At 44.0% G+C, this 16,167-nt stretch overlaps 1 protein-coding gene across 1 annotated transcript in view; it reads right to left on the bottom strand.

Moving 5' to 3' along the window:
• Positions 1-15,774, bottom strand: part of LOC142817319 (protein Wnt-4-like) — a 56,168-nt gene extending 40,394 nt beyond the window's left edge. The window contains exon 1 of the mRNA XM_075894359.1: positions 15,532-15,774. Coding sequence (XP_075750474.1) covers positions 15,532-15,614 — 83 coding nt within the window. The 5' untranslated portion in view covers positions 15,615-15,774. The remainder of the gene's footprint in view (positions 1-15,531) is intronic.
• Between the last annotated feature and the right edge of the window lie 393 nt (positions 15,775-16,167).

Genomic DNA, 16,167 nt, shown 5'->3' with positions numbered 1-16,167 from the left:
GTCTCCGCTCAAGGCTCATTCGGACTCAATGCTATCAATATCACTGCTACACAGGGCGCACTCGTGCTTAGATTGAACTAAATATCCTCAACAGCACTCGCATGAACTCAATGGCACCAAATAGAATGAAAAAGAAGACACAGCCACCAGGGATGTCCGCAGATTTTTTTTTTTCGTGGGATGGCACTTGATTTGGTGAAGGGGGTGCACCCTTTCACAATGGTCATTCTTCGTACTGTTTGCTCTGGCGAAAAAAATTCAGGGAGGGAGGCTCGGGCTCGGTGTGCCGCCCCCAGGCTACGCCACTGACAGCCACACTTGACGAGGTGGATTCACATGAGCTGGTCATCAAGACTTGTGTGGACTCACTTATAAAGGTATGTGACGGGCTGGTTGTTTGGTTGGGTGCGTGAAAAGCATTCTTTGTGCGCTTGCAGCCCTGTGCACACAGTAGTGTGATTGTATAATTTTTTTGCACTTCTTATTTATATGTGGTAACATGGGGACGCAGGATATAAACTGGAGCCGGCTATCTCAACATCGTGGTGTGAATACCGAAGAAACACACAAGTAAAGAATGAAAGAAAATAATAAGAGAAATAAAAGACAATAAGAAGCATTGCTTTATGACGTTAACAGCGCATTCATAATTTTGGAACAAACAGCTCTGAATTTGCCCGTATTTCTGTATTTATGCATCTAGAAAAAAGATAAAGTATTTTCCTCCTAGTTCTCCTCGTTCAGCCACACCTATCCGCCAATGCATTTTGCGTGAGACAATATCAACAACAACCCTTTTATAATAAACTTCATTTCTTCCCATTTCATTTCACGCTTGATTCGTGACAGAATTAATAGGCGAGAAATAAAAGTCGCCAACGCAAGCAAGATTGGGCCTATCATCGCGGCATTAAAAGCCGGCTCCCGGCGGGGCGCACGAAAATAGAACCGAGAAATGCGTCACCCCTTTCCCCCCTCCCGTCCGCCGAGCCATCTTGTAAACCCATAGCGTGCTCCGATCCGAGCAGATGATCTGCTTGTCCGATACGCGCTCAACATGTGTACGGCACGTATGCACAACGCTGCCTCGACAGCACGTCGGAGTCGCGCCTTATCTCTGCTTTCCCTCGCTTCTCGTATTCCCTCCTTTCATTGGAGCATAAACTCATCTAACTGGTTTTCCGCGGGCCACTCGGCACCTTGTCTGCGCTGTCCGTTCATTTGTGCGTCCGTGTGGCGCGCTTCAAAAAAAAAAAAAAAACGCAGGCGTGACTAGCATGCATGCAGACATGCCCCCCGCAACTTGTGTTCTTTCCCGATCCTGAATTTGAGGCCGCCGTATATCGACCGGAATGTAATCGTGAGACGTTGAAATAAATGAAAGCGCTGAAAGTACGAGATGCGGCTCTCTGCCCGAAATTTCCTCTAACGCGTAATGAGTAAAATAGAAACGTTGTTACCTACGCTCCAAAAAAAAAAAAAAGGCAATTTTATGCAGGCGCCGTTGCTTTCTACACATGCACACGCCAATATATTTAGTGCTCTTCTGCTCCCAAGTAATTAATTTTTTATTACTCACAGCGCCCATACAGAGATTATAGCGGGGGGAGGGGGTAAAGAAAAAGAACAAACATGAAAATTTCAGGTTCACATAAGTTTGTGTAAAAAAAACAAGTGCAGAGTAGCATGCCAGCGATATGTTGAAGCCGGCAAAAATATGTGTTTTTCTAATAAAGTCTCTCGCTGTCTGTGTAAAAAAGTAGCTCACGCAAGACACCAAACATACGCAGCTGCATCGAGCACGGATGCGTCACAAAATGACATATGTATTGGGAAGACAAATGACTTGATTGATTTGTGGTGTTTAACGTCCCAAAACCACCATATGATTATGAGAGACGTGGTATTGGAGGGCTCCGGAAATTTCGACCACCTTTGGGAAGACAAGTGAAAACTAATGCAGGAAACACAAAAGTTAATGGCAATGCGAAGAATAATCGAAACAAAATACAGTATTGGTCCAGTTCAGTACCAAAAGAAGTATGTTTACTTTAATCACAGAGAACGCTCGTGCCTTCACCGTCCACCAGAATCGGCGCCAACGTATCCAATCGATTATAGTATGCGGGATATTTCGAGAGTGCAGTTGCCCTTTGAACATACGTTGAGCACGAACAGTGCATGCATTGAAACATGCTATAACCGCTTCTTGTACTCACTACGGGGAAGTAGCGCTTCACACTCGTTTCGGTCTCAGTGTATTTGCGCTTCAGCTGCTTGAAGATGTTGCTGGGACAGCCGCACACGATGTGCAATACAAACACCCTCTCAAATCAATCACTCTCACTAAGATATCCAACATTTTTGCTTTTTTCATGACTTAGCGCCGTCAAGCTGCTTCGTAACGTGCTCCGATTGTCATACCGAGGTCGGACGTCCGACGAGAGGGAATGTCCAACTAACATGAAATGTCAACGAGCGTTAATGTGATGTCAGTTATCATATTTGATTGCATAGTCTCATGGTACCGTCGCATCTTTTCATGGCGTCACCCTGCTATACTTTCGAGTGCAAATTCGCACCACTGACATGAGGGTAGGTATCGCCAGTTTGTCGAGAAAACCGAAAAGTTAAATATCACTTTGAATTGGTCGAACCTCACACACCCTTTTCATGTATCCATGCGACTAATGTTATTACAAATTTCCAAGTATCGTGGCTGGAACCTTAGACTTTGATGAAGCATTGCGCAACCTACTATCACGACCTAAATTCTGCGCAACAGAGCTGTGCTGCGTGATCTCCGAGGCTGGGTTTTTGTCTGTATCTTTAGTGAGCAGCACAGAATAGATGACAATAGATGGCGTATTTTTTCACTGAAATGCATACTGTTGAAAATTTGACCCATATCGATTTATGGTTGTGCACTATCTGCAAAAGCAGCGGAGAAAATTAATAACGAGCAGTAATTTATGAGGCTTCGAGATATGCCACAATCACTTTCTCAAACTTTTGCAGTGTAAAAAAAGGTTGCGAGAAAACAATACGAATTGCTCTTGGTCACGCGCCAGACTTTCACGTATGCACTGCAGAAGGCATTTCACGTCCGTTTTGCATACTGCTTCAGGGATGGCAGCACTAAGTTATAATATTTAGCGCGCACAACCTTGTGAGTTATTCTGGCAGTGTTAAATTAACTCTTCCCCCCCCCCCCAAAAAAAAAAAGTGCCGGCATGAGCTCAATATGGGATGCCATGGAATAAATGGTAATTTATTACAGGTTAAATCATACTTTTCGAAATTATGTGCGATACGAGCACACCAATGAAGAAGAGCAGAGCGGTCAGCCTATCGGCAACATCACGCACGCTGACAGAGATTCATTGGGATGGAACAAGGTTACGAATAGGGCAAAGTGACGCAGTGACTGTCTCTCGGGCGCCGACAGCACAACCGCGACACTTGGGGGGGGGGGGAGAGGGTTGGCGGGTGAGGAAAAAGGTAAAGGAAGAATAAAAGTAAAGTACGTGGCATGGGGAGTGGAAACATAGGACTGGCAGACGAAAACATTGGCAGCCGATGCACAAAGTGAATGCTGACGACAGAGTGAGGCTAGGTCCTAAGCATAGGTCGGCAAACTCGCTCGTGATTCGACTCACCCGGACTCACTCCGACCCAGATTAGGCCGTGAGTCTGAGTGTGAGCCCCCCAGAATGTCAAAATTACCGGAGCCCTACACTACGGCGTCTCTCATATAGTCACATGGTGGTTTCGGGACGTTAAACCCTACGTATCAAATAATCAATCTGAGTTGTGAGTAAGTTCGGGTAAGTAATATTCTTGTGAGTCTTAGTCCGAGTGAGTGCGGTTCAATACATTTTTCGTGAGTGTCAGTTCAAGTGAGTTCGGCTCAGGAAAATTTTGGTTAGTCGGAGTTCGACTGTGTCCAAAGGGCAAAATATATTTTTGAGTGAGTCTGAGTGAGTTCCACTTTCTTTTGCCGACCTGAGATCCTGAGGCCCATATTGTCTACGTTGTAGTCGCCGACTAGTATAAAGGAAATAGAGATGGACACGTCGAATGGCTCGAGAAGAAAGAGAGACAGTGAGGGAGTGTGTGTGTGTGTGTGTTTGTTTATAAGTGAGTGAGCAAGAGAGCGAGCGTTTGGACTCGACTGTCTGGCCTCTTACCGACGGCTGTTCGAGCTGTCCATCTAGTCTCATTAAAATATATCTTTTTTTAAAGGAGGGATCGCAATCATGCGGCACGCGGGCCTCATGCACTCCGTGAGGCAGTATTATGCTGCCACCGGCACGACGTAAGAACTATACCCCTTCCCTTGTTACTCTCTACCTGAAGGTCGACACGGCAGTTTTGATCTCGGATGAGGTAAGGAAGAGACAAAGAATGATCGCGTCCATTCGGCATTGTACGCTGACGCTGACAGACGGTGATCTCGAAGACGCGTTTGATGTGAATGCATGGTGAAGTTTTTCTCTGGCCTCAAATGACTGCCGCGGTGGAACAGTGGATATGCTGCTCAGCTACTGACCCGAAATTCGTGGTTGCGATCCCGATCACGACGGTGACATTTCGACGGACGCGACACGGTAGACGCCAGTGTACTCTGCGTTGTCAGCGAACGTCGAACAACACCAGATGGCCGAAATTTCCGGAGCCCTCCGCTACGGCGTCTTTCATTATCACATCGTGTTTTGGGACGTAAAATTCCAGATATTATGAATATGCGATCAAATGAATGAATGAATAAACTTTCTTTAGGGTTAGTACGGCAGTTTGTATCCCGTGGGGTGGAGGAAAAAGGACTTTAAAATTTGTCCCGTCCCACCCTTCATAGCTGATGATCGCGGTGAGACTCAAAGTTATCGAGTTAGAAGAAACTAGCAGCAGCCATGATAGCAGTGTTCAATGGTATGCATCTACAAACATAATTTTTCGAGAAGGACATTAATCAAATCAACCATGTCCTCCCGAATAACCGATGAACACTTTTGTGAGTTTTAGCGTATCTCGGTGAGCGACCCTGATGTAGACATTTTCAAGTTGGCTGAGAACGTTCCTCACCTAACCAACATAAAGTTGTTTATTTGTATGCTCACAACCTAAGTTTATTAACAGCAATGCTGCGACATGCGTGCCGAAAATAAACACGGTTTCTCTTAGTTTTTGTGAACTCGCCAAATTTTTTGTTAGTTTCTCTTCTGGGTCTGAGCTGAGCAGTGCGGTACTGCAGATGTCCTGTTTTCGCAATAGAGCAAATTTTGTGACTGATAAATCGTTACTTGAATTATTAGATTTAATGGGCCTGTGGCCGTGTTGAGGCGGTTACGTTGGCGCAAGCCATTCGGCGCGCTGGGAAGCAAAGTATGAAAGAAAACGCATTAGCACAGTGTATTTCTTTCCGCTTGCATTTTGTGTCTCCTCTTGTATCGCCTCAATAGTTGACAGCTCAGTGCTTAGCCTATCCCTGTCATTCCTGTGCCAACGTAAATTAATGCGCGAAAATCGTGTACAAAGGGTGGATATAAAAGAAGAAATATGTATAAAAAACAACAACCTATAGACACAAAAAAACGAGGACCGGGCAAGAGGGAACAGAGGTTTGGAAACAATTCAGGGCCGGTATATATTGTGCCCGATTTTAATCCTCAGAAGTGACCCTCAGATGCAGGAGTTCCAGCGGGCGGTATTTACTCCCAGCTTCTTAAGGCAAGACGATAGTTATAGCGCGAGAACAGAACGACGACAAAGAGACAAGAAGGACACGAACGTCTGTTTGTCGTCGTTCTGTTCTCGCGCTATAACTATCGTCATGTCATACCAACTAGCCCAAGCTGCCACACTTCTTAAGGCAGGTTACGTACTAAAGGCCGCTACGACGTATGGATGAAAGAAGAAGCAAGACAAAATGTAACGTGGAGCGCAAAGAAAAACCATAGGCGAAGTTGCAAGGACAATTCCCAAGGCCCCATTAGAGTGCGGAACGAAAAAAAAAAAGAGAGAAATACGGCGCTTAACTCGGAAGCACACGGAGTGCGTTTGCCTTTTGACTTCGCTTTCACCTATAGCGCACAGAATTAACGCAAGATGTACTTAAATAAAAGATAGATATAGGAAAAAAATACAATAGTACGCGTATGAATAGATTGAGCCGTTTAGTGACGAGATTTGGCCGTAAGAGGCCCGTGATCCCCAGAAGCGTGCGTGCATACACGCATGCCGTGACCTGTGAAATGCTCGCTGTCCGCGCATCTCATCGCGGCTGGCGCGTTACTTGACACAGGCTGAAGCTACCGACTTGAGCGGGGGATCAACAGCAGTGACAAAGGTTTAAACATTTTACGTTCGCAGAACGCCTGCCCTTTGCGTGGGTGCTTTCTTAAAACGAGGTTATACACGCCGCTAAAAAGGAAAATGCAAAAACGCATGGACACAGTATCATCGATTGTTTCTGCGCCGTGGCCTCCGGAAGCTTCCAAGCCGATACCTGCCGCCGTAAACGATCGGTGTCCATGACGCGCACTTATTTACGTTTAACCCCGCAGCCCAGACCCCGGAAGCTGTGCACGTTGACTTCGGTGCTCGCCAAGAAACGATTGTCGGATTGACGGGCGTGTTCCCTTTTGTGTCGCCGTCAGTTTTCGACCTCTCGTGGCACCAGCGCGACAGTGTATATATATATGCGAAACAGTGGATCGTTTAACGAGGAATCAGGCAGTAGTATAGACGCGATCAGCTTAACCAAACGCTAGTGGTAATTCCAAATGAATGAGAGAAAGAAGGAAGAGCGCGTAGACAAAACACCGAAAACTATTTACTGGCATCTGAATGGTCTGAATGCGAGACAGTTGGTATGTATCCGCAGTTCACAGTGCAATATTAACACGAACAAGCTAGGATGCAGGACGCTGCTTGCCGACTGCTTTGGTTTATTGTGAAAATGCACTAGATACCTTGAAATGGAGTACGTATAGTATCTTATGTGTCCCGAAGTACACAGGATACTATGTAATTATTCAGTATCCTGAAGTACACAGAGAGTACGCATTATCCCATGTACCCACCTTGTACTTCATTTTAAGATGTATTGGTTTATCGTCCCAATAAACGAACGCGGTTGGCAGATGAGGGCTAGTCCTGTATCTTTACTTGTCTTAGTTTAGATTGCGTCGTTTTTTTTACTATTGAAGTATGCGATTTATGTAGCTGTTCTTAAGCAGTATCCTAAATGAAAAAAAAAATACCATGATGAAGACCAAGGTTCTAGCCCTGAGATATCTGTTATCAATCTTCTGGCACGTTCTGCAGCAATCAAATTAGAAAAAAAATGATTACAAGGCGAAGCTGTATATATGGCACAATGACTGATAACGTTCTTACGTCTTTGTCTCTGGTAAAACGCGTGATTTACTTTTGCATACGTCTTGTGAATTGTTTTTTTTTTCGCACTCACCCCAGATTCTTCGTGAGTCACACTTGCTGCAGGCTAGGCTGCATCTATAGCAAAGCCAAGAACAAGTTTAACCACGCTTTTGTACGCGATAAGAATGCGCGTCAGTGCACACACAACGTGTGCATTGCCTCATAATAAATTCCTGACGCTTTTCCAACCCCTGTACTTGTCGTGCATATCTGCCGTTTTTTTTTCCCTACTTTTGTTAAGTCTCTGCAGAAGTGTTTCATGCGATAGGATCAGAAAGGTTTGATTGATATGTGGGGTTTTACGTCCCAAAACCACCATATATGATTATGAGAGACGCCGTAGTGGAGGGCTCCGAAAATTTCGACCCCCTGGGGTTCTCTAGCGTGCACCCAAATCTGAGCACACGGGCCTACAACATTTCCGCCTCCATCGGAAATGCAGCCGCCGCAGCCGGGATTCGATCCGGCGACCTGCGGGTCAGCAGCCGAGTACTTTAGCCACTAGACCACCGCGGCAGGGTCAGATCAGAAAGGTCATCATTGAAAACATGCGGCATATTAATTTAACTTGACAAAATCTAATACAGGGCAGCAACACATTCATTCATTCATTCATTCATTCATTCATTCATTCATTCATTCATTCAGTTTCTTTCTTTCTTTCTTTCTTTCTTTCTTTCTTTCTTTCTTTCTTTCTTTCGAAATAGCGGAACTGATGCATACAGGCGAAAAAAAGGGCATGCTTTCGTTTGCTCAAGCCACTGCAGACGTCTATATCCACTGGCACACCTTGTCCACCTTTCACCAGCAATACGGCTGTTATAGCACTTCTTCCTCTTTGTGGCAATCTAATCCCGTCCTTGCAAGAAACGTTCCACGTTTGACTTATTCTTTAGGAATACTTTCACCCAATCCTGATTCCAGCCATTTCATTAGCGAGGCCGTCTACCAATGAGAACGAATCATATGTGAAATAAATGTTAGTGGAGTCGGCCTCAGCAGTTCACGCGCGACGGGCTAACAGGCGCCGTAGTACATTGACCGAGATCACTTTTTCCCCCTAATCAAGCACGCATTCATACAAGCTTGCAAACCCACCGAAGTAGCTCAGCGCGTATAAAGTGTCCCGTTGAGGGTTGCCAAGTCAAAGAAAAAAAAAGCCATAACACTGGAAAAAAGAGCTAACCAACTTTGGCCACGAGCCTTATTAAGTATTCAAAAGTATAGCCACATGTGAGGGGAAACAATTAGGCTGTTTTCTGATAGGTGGCCACACGCGAAATCCTTTTGGTAAAAAGGTTAATAGGTACAGCATGAACACTTCAAAAGCCACAACTGCCGTGATTCAAGCATACATAAGCTGTTTATTTTAGTAATAATTTCGTTCACCATGACGAAAATTTCTTGCGCTGTTGCAAAAGTTACCCTCGTCATGCGCCTTACATGACTATTCTTCAACAAAGCAGAATTAACAGCCGTGCAACAATAAAAAATTCACAGCATATCGACGGAATTAATGATGATGAATGGGGTGGAGCGTCCATCAATCCGTCCGTGCGTCCATTCGTGTGTCCGTCCGTACGTCCGTTCGTGCATCTGTCCATCCGTACGTGCGCCCGTTCGTTCGTCCATCCATCCGTCCGTCTGTGTCCGTCCGTCCGTCCGTCCGTTCATCTAGTGAACACTTCAGGTACCGCCATATCGCTTCTTTTTATGATATATACATCATATACAAGTGCCCCCATATCCAGCGGACAAACCAAGGACTAACCGAGGGCATGTACCACATTTCTGCTGTCAACGCTTTGTTAACACCGAGAGCGTGATAATGCAGCCGTGCTACGTTTTTCGTAACATGTGGACATGCGGATATATGTGCCCGAGGGCGGGTATGTGCCACTGTTATGCGGGTATGTGCCACAGGTTACGCACTACGACAACGGGGGACGCACAAGGCACATATAAGGAGCTTCGCCCCTAAAATGAGTGCGGTATCATTGTGATCATTATAATTTGTTGCAGCAATCAAAACACTGATTGTAATCACTTTCTCACTATTAGCTTGCATTATGACGAAGGCAGTGCAGTTAATATTCCTGAGTCACGTACAGCCCATGTTCAGTCCTCGAAAATGGCGCGAGCAGCTTTTCAGATATCTCTTCTTTAATGTCGATTGGTGCTCTGAGTCTTATAGTTCAGCGATAGGCGGTTGAAACTGAGGTCTAGCTCGCGCAAAAATTTTCTCCGTCTCGCAACCACGTAGCAAATACATTTTCTTTTGCGTATTACCATCGCCATATTGTATATTCGGAGCTGAAAATGCGCCTTGACCGCCATGTTAGGTCATCGCATACTCGAAACGCCAGCGATTGCGACGGCATCGTGGCAACTTAGTCCATCATACAGAGGAAACAAGTAGCCACAAAGTAACCAAAACTTTGTTTTTTTATTGCCACCACCGGTCAGGGAAAGTATAGCCGAATTGGAGCAATATAGGCAATACCTAGCAACTTTGTTCGCATTATATTAAGCTTGAAAGAGCGTGATTGTCTACCGGTCACACACGCACTGCAGGCACGAAAGAAATGCGAAGAACACCCACTTAGTAAGCTTCTATTTACGTCCCCGTTAAAGAGTCCCAGCTGGTTGAACTTCAATTTCAATTTTTTTTTTCAATTTTCAAAATTTGTTTTATTGTTTTCTTGTACAAGACACAAGAAACAAAAGGATGTTGGGGCTAAAGGCATATAGCCTGACAGAGGACCCAACACCCTTGTACACAGTTCGTACATCAAAAAAATAAAAATAAAAAACAGCTTTCGCGGCATCCAGACCTTCACGAACAAAAGAAGCAACAGAGCAAAGAATAGCTGACAAAAATATCATGTTACATTGAATCTGACTGATTATACAAATCTTGTAACATACTTACTACATAACATACTTAAATAACAATCACTAAGGAAGGAATCAGACTAGAACATTAGAGACATGTGATACATACCATTATATTTTATAGTTAATAAAACACATGCAGTACAAGATTTCCATCGCCCGACTACTATACCATTGCTAACATCAGCATTTTTTAGTATCCATCAAAAAGTATGTTTTCCTGCATCAGTACTTCTTTAACTTGTACCTCAAATGCTTTTTCTGTACAGTCAAAATTGAGCTTATACTCTAATTTGTTTAATATGGAAGTTGTTTGATGGGTAAAAGTTTGTTTACCATAATTTGTAACAGAGAAACGGATACTCCATTGTGGTGTGCTTGATAATCATATTTGGTTTTACACGTAAAACCCCAGCGATGACTGTACGTATGCATTTCGGCTGCGTGCCGACCCTGAAAGCGGGGGGAACCTTTCTCGAAACGCCGTCGTTTGCGCCGCATGAATCATCGGTCGTCGTAACGGGGAGCACAGGTGAGCAATGCGGCTGCGTCTTTGCAGCGCAAAAACGAACATTGTCGGGCAACCCTCAGAAATCAATCCGGGACACGCGGCACTCCGCATGCACTACGTGCACCTATACGTACGCCCGAGAAGCGAGTGAGAAGTAGGAAACCGAAATCGCCGCGAATGTCGCTGCTGCAGCATGCTCTTTGAAGATATTGTATACTTCCATTCAAATGTTTCATTTATTCACACCAACGAAATTATTGCTAGTGACATAAAACTACGTAAAACAAATCAACCGTTTTTGTTTTGGGTGGGGGTGAACTTCAGGCAGTAACTAGTTCCAGTCCGATATTGTGTGCGAAAAAAAAAGGTTAAAAACATTTCTCGTCCAGAGACACTCCTCAAACGCAGGCCTATGATCTCTTCTTGATGAAGAGCCCCGCCGCGGTAGTCTAGTGGCTAAGGTACTCGGCTGCTCACCCGCAGGTTGCGGGTTCAAATCCCAGCTGCGGCGGCTGCATTTCGGCGGCTGAAGGCGGAAATGTAAACCTGTGTGCTCAGATTTGGGTGCACGTTAAAGAACCCCAGGTGGTCAAAATCTCCGGAGCCCTTTACTACGGCGTCTCTCATAATCATATGGTGGTTCTGGGACGTTAAACCACACATATCAATCAATCAATCAATCAATAAATCTTCTTGATGACGAATAATGTGGGGGATGCAGGTGTAATAATGCCATGATCCAACTTTGATTATTTTGTTTTGAGTAAAAATAGCGGGAGACGAAGATTTTTGCTTCGTTGCTGTGTTCGTTTAGACAAAGCCATCCCAGTGTTGTTTTCACATTCGCTGCACTGTCGAATCAATCGCATCGTCCCCAAGACATACTTTGCGAAGTTTGATTGAGTGTATCACCAAGCTTTAATTTGTACATAGTGCATGTATGGGATGGATTCCACGCAGGGAGCGTTATTATTAATTTGTTGTTGTGCATTTCTCAATTCAGTACTCGCGTGTTCATTTTTATTTATTTATATCTTGAAGACTGCAGACACGTAGTTCAAGCAGGGAGGGCAAGGGGAAATGGTACATACAGTGAACTCGTTTGGAAAAAAGATTTAAAGAACAAAGAAAACGAAAACAATATTACAGAAGTAGAGCTAATACGTTTGTGAAAACGCTACAAAACAAATAATAATTAAGATTATGATGTCGATTTGATTATACGGTACCATTCGATTGTTGAATTCGTAAATGTGTTTGTTCTCGCGAAGTAACGTGTCAATGCATGTTGTATACGGTGATGTGTACTTCTGGTTAATGGAGGCGATATATATAAAGATGAGTCTAGGGGTGATTTGTTCGTGTGAAGCATGCAGTTTACGAAGTTCCACTCTCTGCTTTTGTCTTTTCATCTCGAGTGGTTCATCATGGTTAACTTTCATAAGTTCTGCGAATGAATCTGATCTTGAGAATTTGTTAGATGTGGCTCTAACTGCCTTTCACTGCACTTTATCGAGGTTATCGATATTAGTTTTAGTTTAAATATGCGACACAATCAACACACATATTCCAGTTTAGATGTAATTAGGTTGTTTAACGTAGCATTTTTGCACCAGAGGGGGCTTCCATGATTGGTGCATCACAAGGCGTAGTTAGCACTACCAAATACTTCGCGCTGATGACAATCTGGGCTCGTGATAGGTACCACAAACTTTGCAGAAAGTTTCCTTACTTCCACCTCATGCAAGGCGAAGGACTAATCCAACGCTTCCGTTTGATTGACAGCGCGTGGGCGTAACCTGATAAAAATGGCGTCGTTCATAGTTATCATCATAAGTGTGCAATGCCAAGGATGAGGAACGCCAAGATGGCTTACGATAAAATACTGTGCCATTATGATTAAGTGCTCCTGCCTTCATATGCCTAATCTAAACTTAAATAGGTGTAATTGAAATCGATTGGTTGAGTTACTTATTGTATTAGTTTTGAAGAAAAAATACTAGAAGGCAGGCTTTGTTACAGCCATGACTATTCCAAAGTTAAAGTTTTCTTACTTGGGAAAAGATAACAAACATCGCAAATATAAACTCGAACTGCACACCATAAAACACCTTACAGACATTGTATCAGCAGAGAGTAAAGCAGCCTTTCAATGCTCTTAACTCATAGTGGAAAGTGCTTTACAAATGGAGAAAATGCCGGCAGTGCATGAACGCCAAAATACCTAGTTTACCTGCTCAATGTCTAACACAATACGCTAGCTATGCTTCCTTTACTTAGTCACCTTTATTTGGTCAACGTTGTCTTCGCACTTGTTTTGCTTGTTGTTGGTGCAACGTATAATACTTTTTGAGGGACTTTGTAATATTACTGTGTTCAAACAATGTTCTCGTCTGTAACTGTGTCCTCCCTATTGCAGTAAGTTTACAGCTATGTTTTTATTTTATTCAAAAATTTGATATAACTGAGTCAGAACTTTGTTTAATAAAGTTAACCATTTCACCACTTTGTTAATAAAGTGGTGAAATGAAATTATATCGTTCGTTATGTTGCGCGCGTATTTTAAACGTACTTTTTCATGTCCCGATGCATTTTTTTTTATCTTTAGGAGCAGTATATGCCACGTTTTTTGGCGTCTAGGTAACAAACGTTTAAAAAAAAAAAGCTGTTTTGGGAAAGTAAGACGTGTATCGCACAGACCCCGAGATGTTAGAAGAAAAAAAACAGCAATACATTAATGAATAGTGAAAAAACACAGCAAGACAAATAAGTGAAATCTCGTATCGCGTATACGTAGCGTCCATAACGACGTTGCGCACGTAGGAACGCCGTGTTTCAATTATAGCGCATGCGCAGATTAGAGCACATGCACTTTATGCAAAATGGGGCGTTATTACGTACACAGCGCTAAAAAATCACTAATAGGAAGCAGCCGCACGTTCAGGAACATCTATTTATTTTTATGTCAGACTTTCTGTAAAGAAACGAGTTATTCATTATATTAAATGAAGGCTATACTTCTAGAAAATAAGAAAGAAATAAAGGGCACCATTGATTTCAATGAGAAGCGGGAGACATATTGTTGCATGTATACGACATGGCCGCGCAAACCATGCACATGTGATAACGCATTGGAACCTCCCCAACATTACTTGGGTCACACACGGGGTACCCGCAGGGCTCTGCTCAAACTGATGTGACGGTTAGAGGGAAGTAACTACTAGTTTCCACATCGCGCCGTATTAAATGACCAAACACAGATGTCGCTTCTAGCAGCATCGCTTTGTGGATGGTACAGATACAAGTTTGAATTGCTTGTTTTTGGTCTGAGGGGATTTTTAAACTTGAACATCAGGGATATGGAGAATAGTGTTGTGTCGGTGGGCTTGACATGAGAAAATAAATAAAATAGAGCAAGATCTATCTTATCACATTGCAAATCTGTCTGATGAAATATATTGAAAATTGAAGAAAGTTAGTCGCGAGCTCAAGAGCATCAGTCAGTGTGTTACGCTGAAAGGCCTATACATCTGGTAGTAATCGCCTGTGTACAAAAAACGTATTTTGTTCATGTTTATGACAACAACAATGTTATTTTTTCCTGTATATTAAAAGTGAATTTCACCTCCCTGTCAAAGAAGGCTGTCAAAGAAGGCTCCCTGTCAAAGAAGGTGATAATTCTGTATTGATTCCCGCCATCATGGCAAATGAACAAGTGTGAGCCACTTGAAGTTTTCCAAGCGCATCATCTCTGCTACTCTAAACAAGGATACCATTCGTATCGTGACTTCTTTCCTAAACAAAAAAAATAGGCTATTTTAATTTCTCAATAGCTAGCGTCCACGAAAAGCTGCTTCGTGGTGGTATGGGCTGTTACAACGTTTCACACTTTATATCACTAAGCAAAAACGCTACTTCTGCGGTTTATAGTAAACTATAAAACCGTGCTTCTGTGGATATACGCACAGAATCGAATAGAGTAACCGAGATATTACCCTAGCTGTTTGCATGATTTACTACTTCCGTTATTGGGTGACAGCTATGACATATACAAGTACCAAATAAAACCTAGAAAAACACATACATTCGCATGTACACACATGCACAAAATACTTATTTTCAAACATTCTTTGAGACTTGTCGGTGGATAGAAGGTAACTTGCGAATAGTCAATCTCTGACTTTATGAATGCGCTTTTTTAGAAATACCCGAGTGCAGATCCTATATGCCTTTCTTTAGTAAGCATGCAAGAAAATACCTGTGTGTGTACCCAATGCTTGTCGGGATATACAGTAGCTTAGCAGGGGTGATCGCACTCCGAAATACAACTCTGGCAAATGGTGTATTGTATTGTTTGAAATTCTCTACTATGTGACGCTTTCCTTTCTCACGCGTTGCTCATTAAATCCTTTCTCCTCGTAGTTACGAGGTACGAATGCGAATATTCACTTTACGTTATAAAAATGTGAAGTTCACTACAAATTAGTGCACTCCTATAATTCCTAGTTTCACGCATCATGCAGTGCGATGCACTATACAGCAGCTAACTTCGTCTGAAAAAAACACCGAAAAGCTCCGGTCACCACTCGTTGTCGAAGCGTATACTGTCGAGACTTTGCGAGATAAAGCAGGCGAATGGCATGCAAGGTATAGGGGGGGGGGGGGGGGGTGCATTCGCTTACCACCAACTGCACTGCGCGGGCCGGTACGAGAAGCAGACGAGCCCTAACCAGACCGCAAGCAGAGGGCCCGGTCTCACGCCCATGCCGTCGTGTCCGTCCCGGTTTCACACACCTCGCGTGCTCTCGTTTGCGTCAGGTTTCCGGCGCTGCCGGCTTCGTGACCCCCGATTCACCGCAGACATCCATAGCCGAAAGCGTATCGCGCAACGGTTCCTGGACCGCACGTCGATGGCGCACCCGAAAAAGCGCGTCTTCGTCTGCGAGCCGCCGTAGCAGACGCGCGCTCATCCCGCCCACCAATGGAGGCTGGGGCGAGAGGGCGCTGGCGCTCCCCCCTTTCACCAATCGCGTCACGGGGCGGCCGATTTGTGTTTTTCACCCACACCACCTCCACGATGGTAGTGCCTTTTTTTTTTCTTCCCCCGTATTTTGTTTTCGTTGCACGGCTTAAGCAGAGTTTATGGGTGAGAGTGTGTCCATACACGAAGCCCTGCCGGCTGCCCAGCATTCGAGTGTTTGTATTTTTTTTTAACCTCCCCTTACGTTCTTTCAAGCTCCAACGAAAGCAAAAGTATATACGAGTCCGCACTGGATGGGGAGAGATCAAGGGAGCAGCCAGCGGCGAGTAACTCCCGA

This window comes from Rhipicephalus microplus, chromosome 1, assembly GCF_043290135.1.
Source record: "Rhipicephalus microplus isolate Deutch F79 chromosome 1, USDA_Rmic, whole genome shotgun sequence".
NCBI lineage: Eukaryota > Metazoa > Arthropoda > Arachnida > Ixodida > Ixodidae > Rhipicephalus > Rhipicephalus microplus.
The sequence above is the reverse complement of the archived record's forward strand: the minus strand, read 5'-3'. Positions and strand labels throughout refer to the sequence as shown.